The sequence below is a fragment of the Gastrolobium bilobum genome, unplaced genomic scaffold, assembly GCF_033153095.1.
Source record: "Gastrolobium bilobum isolate Gb01-03AN ecotype WA unplaced genomic scaffold, APGP_CSIRO_Gbil_v1 utg17830, whole genome shotgun sequence".
Lineage (NCBI taxonomy): Eukaryota > Viridiplantae > Streptophyta > Magnoliopsida > Fabales > Fabaceae > Gastrolobium > Gastrolobium bilobum.
In genome coordinates, this window is record NW_026897053.1 from 260861 (window position 1) to 276349 (window position 15489).

At 36.7% G+C, this 15489-nt stretch overlaps 1 protein-coding gene across 2 annotated transcripts; it reads left to right on the plus strand.

Annotated features, from left to right (window-relative positions):
- The first annotated feature begins 2462 nt into the window (after positions 1-2462).
- LOC133303745 (probable protein phosphatase 2C 60) lies at positions 2463-6906 on the plus strand. Of its 2 annotated transcripts, none has more exons than XM_061503709.1 (4): positions 2463-3332; positions 4170-4537; positions 5425-5661; positions 6440-6906. In XM_061503709.1, the coding sequence occupies exons 1-4, from the start codon at positions 3014-3016 to the stop codon at positions 6707-6709; spliced, it is 1194 nt and encodes a 397-aa protein (XP_061359693.1). In that variant the 5' UTR covers positions 2463-3013; the 3' UTR covers positions 6710-6906. The 2 variants fall into 2 exon arrangements, with proteins under 2 accessions (XP_061359693.1, XP_061359694.1); XM_061503710.1 differs by having other exon boundaries at positions 4182-4537.
- The last annotated feature ends 8583 nt before the right edge of the window (positions 6907-15489 follow it).

The window sequence follows — 15489 nt, forward strand, 5'->3', positions numbered from 1 at the left end:
ACATCGAAATTTGCATTTTACTCTTTTTTAGGGTTTTCATTTATTATTTAACATGACACAACAAAGTTTTCTACACACATAATATTTTTGTGAGACCCACACTTTTCGAAACAAAAAAAAACTACAGCACGCAAAATGAATCTCTATAACATTACACAATTACTTTTTCTACAACATAACTCTTATAAAACCTTTTTTTATACATGTAAAACCTATCTATTTTTATAGAGAAAAGTGTGTATCATTTTAAAGGATATAAAGTTGTGTCATTTTAAGAAAGAGAAAGAGATAGATAAAGGAGGAGAGAAAGTTTACAAAAAAAATAAAGATGTGAGTCTCACTTCTTTGTGAGAGTAAAAGAATATAAATTATGTCATTTAAAAGGATAAAGATTTTTTTTATTTTTCTATCTCTTGACATAAGAGATTGACTATCCTGACCTGACACGGGAGAGTCATTTGACCCATGAACAAAATGGTCCACTTAAATTGGACAGCGATCACACAACTTTGCTTTTTTATTCAAGTTTGTTTTATAATCACTACTATACGTTATCATATCAAAAAGGGAGTTTTAATTATAGGAAAAGTATTTTTTCATGAAAATTATTTTATTTTAATAGTAATCTTTCAATTTTTGTATAATATATATTTTTATTTTATTTTTTTAATAGATATCGATCTCACGTAAAATATATTTATAATATAAGAATTTTATTTCTACTGCACGAAAAAATTAAAACCCTTAATTATATTCACGTAAAACGTAAATCTCATTTAACAATTTATCAACATAATTGAAAAAGAATGTAACACTGAACTTGGATCAAAATCAGCAATTCCATGTTTACCAAAAAAAATCAGCAATTCCATCACCAAATAAAGTTAAATAACCCTTGGGTAGTGGTGGGGACTGGGACAGTAGTAACCCATACTAAATGAAATTAGAAATACGTTTTCGTAGTATTACAAAAAAAAAGAAAAAGAAAAACGTTTTCGTTTATTATTATTATTATTATTATTACTTGAATTTAGTCTTTAAAAAATACAAATCTACGATAATTTACTTCATCTATCTATTTCAATTTGACATGGCTAAAAAAAGTGACATATAATATTCAAATTTTGAAGAGCGAAATACAAATGCTTTTACCTTAATATAAACTTTATATATTCTAATATCGCGTCATTAGTTTGCGAAAAAAGAAAAAAATAAAAAAAATCACGGACTTATATTAAAAAATAAACCATGCCGTGATATTTGAACATTGTATTCTAAAATACAGAAATAATGTTAATATTCGAATATTGTATTTTTTTTCATAAATTACATGAAAATTATACTTTCATTATCGCTCGACAGATTTTCCTCAAAATAATTGGTTTCAATTTTGTAACATTAGACTCAAAATTAAAATTCTCAATTGCAATTCTAAAAATCAATTTCAAACCTAATTTTGTGGGCTGGGTCAAAATTACGAATAAATCTTTAGTACTACTGTTGCACCAAAGATTCAGTACATCTTACTAATAAAAATATTACATGTTAGTCAAAGTTTTTTTTTCTGTCAAATTTTTTCTCTCACCTCTGATGTGTAATGTTCCTATTGATGAGATGCACTGAATTTGGATGCACAATAGCAGCAAAGATTTATTCCAAAATTACATTCTTACAGGATAAGCGAGGGAGGAACTCGTAACCTGCTACGTTAACCTCGTAACAAAATAACTCTTTCGTGTCATCAACGTGAGAAGGGGACACGTGTATCAGAAAAAGACAACATAGAGCATAGTCACATGCTGTAAAAACACCACAAATTCCACGTGTCATAATGTGAACCAATTTTAAGTGAATGCCCATAACATTAGCCTAAACAACTCTATCATTGCCCATGTTACATGCTTCAATCTTCATTGACTTTCTCTCTCTCTGTCTCTATCTAACTCTACTTTCTCTCTCTAGCATTGTGGTGTGTGTGGACCTCTGCTTTGCTGTCTTTGAGCTCTCCATTGTTGGGCTTTTATGGGGCTTGTCTGCTGAACTGAGAAGAATGGAAAAGGAAAGGGTTTTCAGTTGGCCTAATATTTAACCAAAAAAATAAAAATAAAAAATCAAGTCTTTATTTTTTAATTCTTCCATGTACCTCTTCTTTCAACAATTTTTTTTCATCATCTATGTATGTAGATAATAATAGTACTACAACTGGCTTGCTACATAGAAAGTGAAGGGGAAAAAAAAAACAGAAAAGAAGAATAGAAGAACAAACCCACTTGTGTTCTTTCATGTTGATTTGATGGATCCACAGATCTAGTTGTTTCACATACTTTTAACTTCCCTCTTGTTTCAAGATCATTATTTTCTTCAACTGGGGCGTCATCCAACATAGCTTCCAATTAATAGTCCAATTGTTGGGTGAGATCTCTTTTCTATTTTTTTTATTTTTTTTAATTGTTATGTTGTTTTTTATGTACAACATATATAGGTATACTTGATGAAAAAGCTAACTTGTTGCCATTATTGGCTTTTATGGAGATTAATTTGAGTTGGGGTTTCATTTTCCAATTTGAATGTGAAATTTCTATAAGCTGACCAAAAGCTTGACTGAGGAAAAGTTGGTTTGACCTTGTTTTGAAAAACAAGAAGAAAAAGAGTATAAATTTTACCTCTTCCTCTTGAGTTTTTCATAGTTACGGGCTGTACTTGGTCTTAGTTTTTGTTGTGATTTGAAAAAGCAACTAAAGCAAGAGTTTCGATTGGAGAAGCTTATTTGTGTTTCTGGATACAATTCATACCTTAGAAAACTGTTACAGGTGGTTTGTTTTACTTTAAATTAAGCCTTAATTTGATTTTATCAGTAGTAGTTTGTAGTGGATTCATCATCTTCATCATTGTGGTGACTGGTGTAGTGCAGGACTAAACCTATGTATCTGTGACTTAAAATTCTTGAGGTGAAGTTGTTCTTGGGTGGTTAATAGATGTGGAAATTTCTGAAGGTTGTGTGGTGAGATGAGGGATGTTATCGGAGTTGATGAATTATTTGACGGCCTGCTTTCGGCCAAGTTCGGATCGATATGCGCGCAGCGGTTCAGATGCTGGAGGTAAACAGGACGGGCTCTTGTGGTACAAAGACTCGGGGCAGCACTTGAATGGTGAGTTTTCAATGGCTGTGGTCCAAGCCAACAACTTGTTGGAGGATCAGAGTCATATTGAATCAGGCAGTTTGAGCTCCAGTGAATCGGGCCCTTATGGTACCTTTGTTGGTGTCTATGATGGGCATGGAGGGCCTGAGACATCACGGTTTATCAATGACCACCTAATTCACCATCTCAAGAGTAAGTGACATCAAGATAAGTGAATTCTTTAAGCTTTTTTTCTTTGTTAGCATAAATTGTACTTGTTGATTTTGTTGTATTTTCCTCTGCCTTCCGATTCTAAGCATTTCGTGTGGTTAATATTTCTTTTTATGTTGGACAAAAAACATACAGGGAGCTATGGTGTAAAAATTTATCCTAGGGAAACCTTGTTGAGCTAGAAAGATTAGAGAATAGAAGTGTTTGTATTCTGCTGATTGTTTTGATGGAAAAAAGGCAAAAAACATTTGCCTTGTGAAATTAAATAGATGTCTAAAAGGGATTTTTTTTCATTCTCTCTTTTATTTTTGTTCCTACCCGAATAAATTTCCTTTTATGTTGGACAAAAAACATACAGGGAGCTATGGTGTAAAAATTTATCCTAGGGAAACCTTGTTGAGCTAGAAAGATTAGAGAATAGAAGTGTTTGTATTCTGCTGCCTGTTTTGATGTAAAAAAGGCAAAAAAAAATTTGCCTTGTGAAATTAAATAGATGTCTAAAAGGGACTTTTTTCATTCTTTCTTTTATTTTTGTTCCTACCCGAATAAATTTGTTAGAGCACGACAAGTGACTTAGTAAAGTTTCATTCTTTTGCTTCATGATATGGTGCTAGCACTTTTTTTCCCCTATCATTATATCAGCTATGCATTAATTATAGCATAAAAAAGTTTAAGATATAAGCTGATTTGAAACTACAGAAATTATAATTTTCAATACCTATTTGTTGCATGTCTATTATTTAAGGATTTAACTATGTTTTGAATTGTTTTTCTCCATATGATTGTCAATCAAAAGAATTCATGCTTATTAAATTTCAGGGTTTACTGCAGAGCAACAATCAATGTCAGTGGATGTAATTCGCAAGTCAATCCAAGCAACAGAAGAGGGATTTATGTCACTTGTTGCCAAACAGTGGTCAATGAAACCACAAATTGCAGCTGTTGGGTCATGCTGTCTTGTCGGTGTTATTTGTAATGGAACCCTTTATATCGCAAATCTTGGTGATTCCCGGGCTGTTTTGGGAAGAGCAGTCAAGGCAACTGGGGAGGTTTTAGCCATGCAATTGTCCGCAGAGCATAATGCAGCAATAGAGTCTGTAAGACATGAGCTGCAATCTTTACACCCTGATGACTCACACATTGTTGTTTTGAAGCATAATGTATGGCGTGTGAAGGGCATTATTCAAGTAAGTCAATTATAAATTCATTGCTAAATAAAATTAGTTTCTTGATGCTAGAGGCTTTTTTTATCTACACTAGCGCATATAGATACACATCATGACAGATTAAGTTTGAACATTTTAAATTTGAACATTTCAGTGTTGGAGGCAAATTTTCAGTTTTAAGGATGCAATATTACATTAAGTTTTCTGGATATGAAGAATGACTTAAGAATACAGGAACTATGCCGAAGGAAAAAGGGTGGGGAGTTGGGTAAAGGGTGGGGAGTGGGGTGCAGGGTGGGGGTGGAACGTGAGAAAGTAAAAGGACAGAAAAATCATGGTGTCAAATTTATTTATGGAAGTAGGTCCTGGTCATTTCTCTCAACTTCATTTGGATTTTTTATGCAATTCAACTTGATAGCATTAATATTATAATAATTAATGGCATGCGTTATAATTTTGTATTACCAGAAAACTATAATTTGCATAGAATAGAAAATTAAGCCTTCTTAGTATCATGACTGAATTCGCCCTTAATTTGTTTGGTATCTCTAGGCATTGCGTTAAATGGGGTTAATTATTTCTTACAAGTTGCAATTATACTGAAATTTCCCTTAACTTAGTATCATGCAATTTTTTCTCTTTATGAAAAAGCAGTTTTAGTCGTCATTTCTTGTGTTATCAGCATCAGCATAAAACTTTAAATCCTTGATCTGCCCCGTACTCGGGACTAGTCTCATAGCCGGCTCAAAGAGCCGAAGCTTGTGGGGATATCCGGGAGAGCCTACTCACCTCAAAGAGGTAATTATGGTTGGTATCCAAAAAGCATCAGCATAGCTTGCCTTGGAGTGTTTTCCCCCATCCCTTCTTATATTGCGTTACATTAGTTCTAAAACATTTTTAACTTACAGGTTTCTAGATCTATTGGTGATGTATATCTTAAAAAGGCGGAGTTCAATAGAGAACCTCTATATGCAAAGTTTCGACTTCGCGAGCCTTTCAAGAGGCCAATATTGAGCTCAGAACCATCAATATCAGTGCACCAGTTGCAGCCACATGATCAGTTTATTATATTTGCATCTGATGGTCTCTGGGAGCACCTTAGCAATCAAGAAGCAGTTGATATAGTTCAAAACAATCCCCACAGTGTAAGATATATATATTTAAATACTACCATGCTAGATATTGTTATACCATTTTCTGTGAGATTAAAATGGAAAAATTATGGCTATTTTAGACTGAAAGAAATCGATGTAGATTTTTTGTTCTACCTGTTTGTCCTGGGTACTTTATGTTCAAGTGAATTCGCCGTACTGTTGAATGTGATTGTAATACCGCTTTTCTCAGATCTCTAACTTAATCTTTTGAACATAGTTTATTGCATGTATGTGTCATACTGTCATAGCTTGAATGTGCTTATGTGCAGATTTTTATTTTTTATTTTTGTGTGTCAGTGGCGGGGTTATTTTACTTTTTTTTGGATGTGCTGCATGTAACAGAATCTTATTCTTTAAATTCAACCGAAAATGTTGTCGGATATAATTGTCCTACACAGTTGTGGAAGTGGAGCATAAAGCTTTCCCTTGACTTGAATAACTCTTGCAAAATAAATAATCTGCTCTTAACTTTGAAAACTATTTGCTGATATGAAATGTTTTGTGCAAATTGGCCTTGAAGCTACAGAAAATGTGATAGATAATCTTTGATATACGAATGATGGCTGAATCAAATAATCCCATTGCATATACTTATGCTTAAACTGCTTTATAACATGGCATATTAAATATTATCTAGATTTATGTATGACATCATGGAAACAACTTAAAGCCTTTTCTTTGGGATTATATGTTATAAGTTGCTGAAGCATCTCATGCAGTAAGCACAATACAAAGTGGATATATGGTTTATCTTCTATACTTATTTCAGGGAAGTGCAAGGAGGCTGGTGAAAGCTGCACTTCAAGAAGCGGCAAAGAAGAGAGAAATGAGATATTCAGACCTAAAGAAAATCGACCGCGGGGTTCGCAGGCATTTCCACGATGATATCACAGTGATTGTTGTGTTTATTGACTCAAATCTTGTGAGTAGGGCAAGCTCTGTCAAGTTCACCAGTATTTCTGTTAGAGGGGGTGGTATCACCCTGCCTCCAAACACACTGGCTCCTTGTACAACACCAACTGAGGCTGGTGCTGCCTGATTTAAGTTGTATCTTTATCTTTTCCTTTTGCTGTATCATTTTCTTGGGTGAATATCATGTATCTTCAAATAACAATGAGAGGAGCAGCACTTCAATTCTTTAAATGTGAACTGTAACTTACTAGAATACTAATACTCATGTTTAGGTTCTTTCCCACAAATTTAAGAAGAACAGAAGAGATATTCTGATGACCATTATAAAGAGTTTCCTTTGCACCATTTTCCTCTTTGTTTTGGTAACTTTGTCTCAGAAGCTGTATCGTTTGGGTTTTAAGTCAAGTCATCATCTGTTTGATTTGCATGTAACTGTTGCTGAGGAAGTTCTTTTTAGCTTTATTTAGTGCTTTATGGTAGATTCATTCAAAGAGAGGTGCAGGAAGGAGGAGAATCAGTCAAAAAAGTAATGTTGTGAAAGAAGTTAAATGAATAACATATTCAGGTAATGTTATAGAGTCGTACTTAACTGAACCAATTCATTAATCTTACATTCACAAGGGAATACTTGTATATGTGATTGCAAATCTTAATGCAACACTAATCCAGTCTATTATTCGTAATGCAAGATTAATGTTTCTAATCAGCATATTGGCATTCCTTCTTTAGTGGGAAGTAAAGGCTTGGAAATCATTAAGGAATTCAAGAATTCTATTGGATATATGAGATCTTATTCAAGTATGTTCTCAATTACACTAGCAATCTCATCTGAGTTTCTGTATTATTTTATTGGACCTTCAAATATATCAAAAGTGTAATCGTTGATCTCATCAATATAGCATTTAAAGATGAGCATTTCTATTTCTCTGATATATTATTCATCCCACATTCGTTATTAAAATCTGGATATGTGCTCTCAACAATTCCCCGAAGTGAATCACTAATTGATTTAAGTAGATATTACTTGGTAAACAAAATTTCTGTCTCGAGAATAGTACACGAGTTTCCATGTTTTAGTGGAAGTTGGAGCACCTTATAAAGAAGATAGGATAGGATAACTTATCATATCTTACTTTTATCTCTTGTTTGGTAGGTCAATAGGATATGATTAGCTTATCCTATTGTCTCATTTTATCCTATTGTTGATACTCACGGCAAGTGCACCGATCGTACAAGTAATATATGATTAAGTAAGAGATCGTTCCCACGAGGATTACGGTTCAAGCACCAATTCACTATCGCAACTTAAGTTGGACAATCAAAGTTGTATTCGGAAACAGGATTTGGATTGCAAAATTGAAGTTATTAAATATTAAAGCTAACTACTCGCAAGAATTAAAAACAAGAAGGTAAAAATTTGATTGAACTAATAAAATAAAAACGTAGTTAGGGGTTCGATTTCCTTTAATCTCCTTATTATGATTCGAAGTCCTTCTTTACGTTAACCGTCCTTAATATCAATCTAACCAATTCTTTCGCGTGTTATTAGAGCTCAATCCCTTGTTACCCTAAAGTCTTTACAAACTTGGAAGAACCCTAGTTCCCCGGTTATTCCCCAAGAATGCAAGCATTAAGTTCAAGAATCTTAAGGTTATGCAAATTTTATGTCTATCCCTAGAATCATAGCGTTTACGATGAAGTTATCAGATATGGATCACACACCAACATCCCTATTGTCATGCATTTACCAATGATCATTATATAAGATTCAAGCCTATATAAAGCATTAAAAACAGATAACTTCATTCATGATAAAAAGGAGAATTAACGTACGAATTGTTCAAAGCATAATAAATCGACTAAAATCCATGTAACCCTAACTACTTAAAGAACTAGCCGGACATAGCAAAATCAAGAACAAAAGAAAATAGAAAAGCTCCCCCAAACTCCATAGATAATTGGTGGATCTTCAATATCTCCAGTGAACACTTGACGTTGATCCGTCTCTGCCGCTCACGAACATGAATCTGATGTTCCTCCGCGTTCCTTCAGCCTCCAAGCACCCAAGAGTTGTTTAGCAATGTAAAAGTTGTGTATTTCTGGTCCCCAATGGCCTTTTTATTGGCCAAGAGTTCGTATCCTAGTAGAAAACTCGAATGGGCCTAAGTTGGATCTGTCTGGGCGCTTAAGCCTGTTGTAGCGCGCTTAAGCGCCCTAGGACAATGAATTCTGACTCGCGTTGCGCGCTGAAGCGCTCTGGAGGGCGCTTAAGCGCGCTCCTGGCGACAACATTTTCTTCTTGTGGCGCGCTTAAGCCCTGAGTTGGGGGCTTAAGCGCCTAGAGGCAGTAGCTATTTGCGTTTTTAGGGAGCTTATGCTTCTGAATGGGGGCTTAAGCTCCCACTTCTAACAACTTGATAAGATCTTCAATCTTATTGTTTTCACCTTGATTCATCTTCTTTTCTGATTTGATCTCTCTTTATCTAAATCTTCATATTTGAATCATTTGTTATCAAATCCCTTTAAAAATAACAAATATATTAATTAGTTCCAACAATCAGATAATGTTCATGATTATCATTTTAAAACCCTAATTTTTGACTTGTTCAACTAGATAATTCATATTATTTTAGTCCATTAAACAAGATAAACTAAAGGTTTATCAAACAATTCCCAGATTTGAACATTGCTGTCCTCAGCAATTAATTAGAATAAAACTATGGGAAAGTTTGGAGACGGCTAGTCATGCTTGATGAATAACAGGCAGAAAACTGGTCAATAATGAGATATCAAAGTATTCAGACTTATTAAAAATCAATGACACATCAATTTCAAGCAAACAGTCATAATTCACCAGTCATAAAATCATAACATGCGTTCTCAAAAGAAAGAGTAGTACAATTTAATTTCCACAACACTCTCTCACTGGATTTTTTTATTTATTCATTCACACTCAGTGTTTAAGGGTATGTGTTTCACTCTTACTTTACTAAATTAACACTACCATAAGCTTGTTTATATTCTCACTCTCCACAGTCTTACTAGTATACAAAGTCAATCAAGAGGTCTTTGTTAAGGTTGTAACGTGGCTTAGGTAAAAGGAAAGGAATCATCTGGGTAAGTGGCTTAAGATAACTGATCAAAATTCAACTTCAAAGAGGAACTAGTTTAACTGTTCAACATATAGTAAACAGATTTCTCTTATTTTCCTCCTCTTTTCTTCTTCCACTTATTCATATAATATGAGTCTTTTATTTCTTTTCCTTCTTCCTTTTGTTTTTCTTTTTCTGCTTTTGTACAGATAAACAGTTCAACCTTTTTCTTTTCATTTCCTTTTTCCACCACCTTGTGGCAATTTCCCTCTTTTCACTTTTTTCTCCCATACACTTAGAGTTTGATTTTCTCTTTTTGTTTCAATCCTATCCAGTTCCTCATTTAATTTTGAAAATTAATCAGTTCAGGTGAGGATGCGTATGGAATGGCTATTCATAATGTACTGTCAATGAACAAACATGCCTTGGCTTGAAAGGGCTTAATCTAAGAATAAACCTTCAGGGTGGCTATTTGGCTATCTAGCTTTTAAAAAGAACTGCCTCTATCATTTCAACAATTGTATACTACAGACCATTTCAAAGAGAAACAAACAAGTTCTAAAGTGATTCAACAGTAAAGTTCACACCACAAAAAAAATTCTGTTTAGGCTCAAAAGCTTACGACTAAGGATGTGAGACTTATTTTCCACTCCCTCTTTGATTACTCTAGTTATTCTTCTCTTATTCCAGTGAACTATGAAGCATGCTTGACTGACGCTCATTTATGTACGAAAATAAAATTTATTTACATCATTATACTCTTGATATCAACTATCAACCAATTTCATGTAATTATTCATTATGCATCTATATCAAGCACAATGGAAAATCTCTTAAGATCCACTAATTATTTATTGACTAAGATGGAATGGGTCTTAAAACTAATCTAAAACTTCAAATATTAAAGTAAACTATTATATATGAAAACTCAATATAAACTAATACTTAATCAAAATAATATATTTAAAATCACATAATATGAAAATAATATTGAGAAACTCCCCTGAAAAACTGCATTTGTAATTTGGATATTTCTGTGTACTCCGTGTAATCATGAGTTTCTCCTTCCGACCATGTGAAGTTTATGGTCTGATAAATTGCGTGGGTACCCATTCCTAGATTTAAATCTTGCTGTCCTCAGCAATAAATTTAAATCTAAAAAGAATCTTAAGCAAGATATCAGAAAAAAAAAAATGATATTGTACTCTGCACGCATGTGACAGATAAAGAAACTACGTCAGCATGTCATATATCCAAAAAAAAATCAATCATGTCAGGATCAGTCTCAATATACATCCCATGTCAACATACGCTAGACTAACAGTAAAAACAACAAACTAAAAATGAAACAAAAAAAAAATAAAAGTCTGAAACAGATAAACTGATATGAGGATCAGTCCTCCTCCATATCAGTGGTGGGTGTGTCCTCATCTCCTGCATCCTCCTGGTCATCTCTAACTGTGGCCTCAGCAGCAGTGGCATCATCTATGTGGACTGCATCACTCTCAGCAGCAGCCGTCTCAGTGTCAGCAGCAGTGGTCGTGCCTGGGGCCTCCTCATCAGATCCAACATATGCTGGATACTCGAAGGGTAATGCCGGAATCTCTCTCTGGCGGAATAACTCCACTATCTGTGCACTCATATAATCCTGAAAGGCCATCTGCCTGCTCTGAGAGTACCGAGCTCTCCTCTGCATAGATCCCTGCTGGCGTTGCAGTGATTGCACCGCTTCCCATATAGCAGGGAGATCTGGCTGTCTTCCCTGCTGAACATGCTGTGCTGGGGGTGCTGGAGGGATACCCATGGTGTAGTTAATGAAAGCAGCATGAATAGGGGGGGGCACACTTCCACCGGCTTGTGTTCGGTGGGTATCTCTACTCCCGCTTTTTGGCACAAGGTCTGAATAAGGGAGCTGTGTGCAAGAGCAGCTTTCTGAGATTTATGATGAGCAAAATCATAAATACCATCTGCCAATAGCCAAGGTAGGTCCACTGTACCACCAGTCATAATGGTGTAAATGAGAGCTGCTTTGCTGACCTGAACTTCAGAAGTATGAGTGGTAGGGAGGATGTTGTTGATGATAAACTGGAACCATATCTTAGCTACTGCATTCAGCTGTCTTATCTTTAACAGCTTGGGACGGCGGCTATCTGCAGTTAGCTCCCAATTTTGCTCGGGAAGTGCAATGGTTTGCAGAATAGGTCTTGCCTCTTCCACTGGATTCCAGGTATCATGATCATTGCCTCTGACAGGCTCATACTCAAGCCGACTTAGTAGTCTTCTGTAATCACACAGTGCTGTTTTATGATGATGGGCTGTCTTCAAATGTTCCTGTAATGCATCTGCATCATAGAATATGCTCTTGCCCCTGACATAACTCTTGTATATCCGTCTTGCCCCTTTCTCAAAATTGTAGGCATTTGCGTAAAACTCCTTGCAAATTGTGCCGGAGCTATCTGTGAGTGATATTGCGTAAGAGTTCCACCTCCTGCGAATTAAGTTGTTGTAGAAATCTGGGTGCTCTCCATCATTCAGCACCATTTTCCTCTCCCGAATGATAGGTTTGGCTGCCACAATTTTGTATCTCTCTTCATGCTCAGCTGTTGTGAACCTATGTGAGTCAAAATCCGGAGGGGGGGTGGAGGAGCTAGATGCACCTCCAGGGGCTTTGGTCTTTCGGACCCTTTTTCCCAAAGTCTTATCTTTATGAGCCATTTCCTTGGGAGCTTCAAATGCAGATGAGGAAAGAATTAGGAGAAATGAATGAGACCTCTGGTGGAGATTCTTGATAACGACCGAAGGGAGAGGGGAGTGTGATGAGTGTCACGGTTGAGGAGAATTCGGGTTGGGATGTTTTGAGAGAGAGAGGAGTGTGATGAGTGTTTTCCAGACTTGTGGTACGGTGGTGATCGGAGTGATGATGATGGTATTGACCGGAGACCGTGGTGGTCCGGTGATGAGGTTGTAAGTGTGAGGGGGAGGTTATCAGCGTTCTTGAAGAAAATGGGGGTATGGGTGTGGGAGTGTAAGTGTGAAGGGGAAAATTTGGGGTTTATTTAAAAATCTGATTTGCTGAGGCGCGCTTAAGCGCGGTTGTGGGCGCTTAAGCGCCTTCCCCGAGTTAGGCTTTAGGTGGATTGGGCCGCGCTAAAACGCTCCTATTTCCCGCTTAAGCGCGGAGAGGTAGAAGTGATTGGCCTCTTTTCTCTGGGTTGCGCGCTTAAGCCTCCTTATCTCGCGCTTAAGCGCGGAGAGGCAGAACCAAATGGTGTTTTTCTTCAATTAGCGCGCTTAAGCCTCCATTTGAGGGCTTAAGCGCGCCCTGGGATTGGATTTTTAGGCTCGAGGAGCGCGCTTAAGCCTCCTCTCCTGCGCTTAAGCGTGGAGAGGCAGAACCAAATGGCCTCTTTTCTTCAATTAGGCGAGCTATGAATGGGGTTCTTTCTAATCGTGGAGCGCGCTTAAGCCTCCTCTCCTGCGCTTAAGCGCGGAGAGGCAGAACCAAATGGCCTCTTTTCATTGTTTAGCGCGCTTAAGCTTCCTCTTGGGGGCTTAAGCGTGCCCTGGGATTGGAATTTTTAGGCTCGAGGAGTGCGCTTAAGCCTCCTTATCTCGCGCTTAAGCGCGCTAAGGCCGAGAGGAATTTACCATTTTTGGGGCTTAAGCCTCCTTTAGAGGGAGGGCTTAAGCCCTCTATACTTAGAATATTTTTCTTCTTTCCTCTATCTATTCCTTACCTCAACTGCACCCTTATGCAGATATCATACACAACATATAATTAAATAAGACTTGCGTACTTGTGTATGCTTCATTCCCACATATATACCTGAAAATTCCTCTCAATAAAAATTGATCATCCACCTCAATGTTTTTATTTATTTTTCTATGATTAAGCACTAAATTTGATTACCTAAAACTAAAAGCTTAAATTGAATCTAAACTAGAAATTAAAATTCTGAATTTAAAATACTGAAAGCTTAAATACTGGGTTGCCTCCCATAAGCGCTTGTTTTACGTCACGAGCTTGACGTACCTCCTTTACGTTTCTGCAAGAGCAACGGTAGCCGTTCCTCTGTCAATTTCTCCTCCGAGGTATGGTTTCAATCGCTGTCCATTCACCTTGAAGCTTCGGTCAGAATCAAGTGGACTAATTTCCACTGTACCGTATGGACAGATTTCTTTCACTAAAAACGGTCCTGACCATCTAGACTTGAGCTTTCCCGGAAACAGTCTCAATCGGGAATTGTACAGCAAAACTTGTTGTCCAGCCTTGAAGTCTCTGCCCAATATTTTCCTGTCATGCCACTTCTTGGTTTTCTCTTTGTAGAGGCTTGCACTTTCATAAGCGGACAATCTGAATTCGTCTAACTCATCCAGTTGTAACAGTCTCTTTTCGCTTGCCGCTTTTGTGTCAAAATTTAAGAACTTGACAGCCCACAAAGCCTTGTGTTCCATCTCCACCGGTAAGTGACAAGCCTTCCCGAACAACATTTGAAACGGTGACATTCCTATTGGTGTCTTGAACGCAGTCCGGTATGCCCATAGTGCATCATCTAGCTTGCGAGCCCAGTCTTTCCGGGAGCTTCCCACTGTTTTCTCAAGGATACGTTTCAGTTCCCGGTTTGATATCTCCACTTGCCCACTGGTTTGTGGATGATATGGTGTGGCAATGCGGTGTCTGACGCTGTATTTTGCAAGCACATATTCAACTTGTCTGTTGCAGAAATGTTTGCCTCTGTCGCTAATCATTGCTCTTGGTACTCCATACCTCACGAAAATGTTTTTCTTGATGAAGTTGATCACGACTCTAGAATCATTGGTAGGCAACGCAGCTGCTTCCACCCATTTAGAGACGTAATCCACCGCCACCAATATATATTTATTCCCGTATGAAGTGGGGAAGGGCCCCATGAAGTCAATGCTCCAAACGTCGAAGATTTCAACTTCCATGATGTTGTTCAGTGGCATTTCATGTCTTTTTGATATATTCCCCGTTCTTTGGCAACGATCACAAGATTCTACGAATTTTCTGGCATCTTTATATAAAGTGGGCCAATAGAATCCACTCATAAGAACTTTTGCAGCCGTCCTTTCTCCCGCGAAGTGGCCTCCGTAGTCTGAACCGTGACAGTGCCATAGAACATATTTCATCTCTTCTTCAAGGATGCATCTTCTAATGACTCCATCAGAACATGTGTAGAATAGGAATGGTTCATCCCACAAGTATCTTTTTCACATCGCGGAGAAACTTTTTCCGTTGTTGCCATGAAAAATCTTTAGGAATCGTCCCAGCTGCTTTGAAATTTGCAAAGTCTGCAAACCATGGTGCGGTGTCTACTGCAAGAGCTTGCTCATTCATAAACCATGGTAGTGTGCTGACTGAGAGAACTTGCTCATCTGGAAACTCATATCGGATTATCAATTCTGAACTATCTTGAAGTTCTTTCTCTTGAAGTCTAGAGAGATGATTAGCTACCCGGTTTTCTACTCCCTTCTTGTCTCTGATTTCTATCTCAAATTCTTGAAGTAGAAGCATCCACCTAAGTAGTCTCGGCTTAGCATCCTGTTTAGTCAATAAGTATTTCAAGGCAGCATGGTCAGTATACACAATAACTTTAGATCCTAGTAAATAGGTTCTAAATTTATCAAAAGCATATATAACAGCTAGTAATTCTTTCTCAGTAGTAGTATAATTTAATTGTGCTTCATTTAGAATTTTACTAGCATAATATATAACATGCAAGAGTTTATCTTTTCTTTGACCTAAGACTGCACCTACAGCATAATCACTAGCATCACACATTAATTCAAAAGG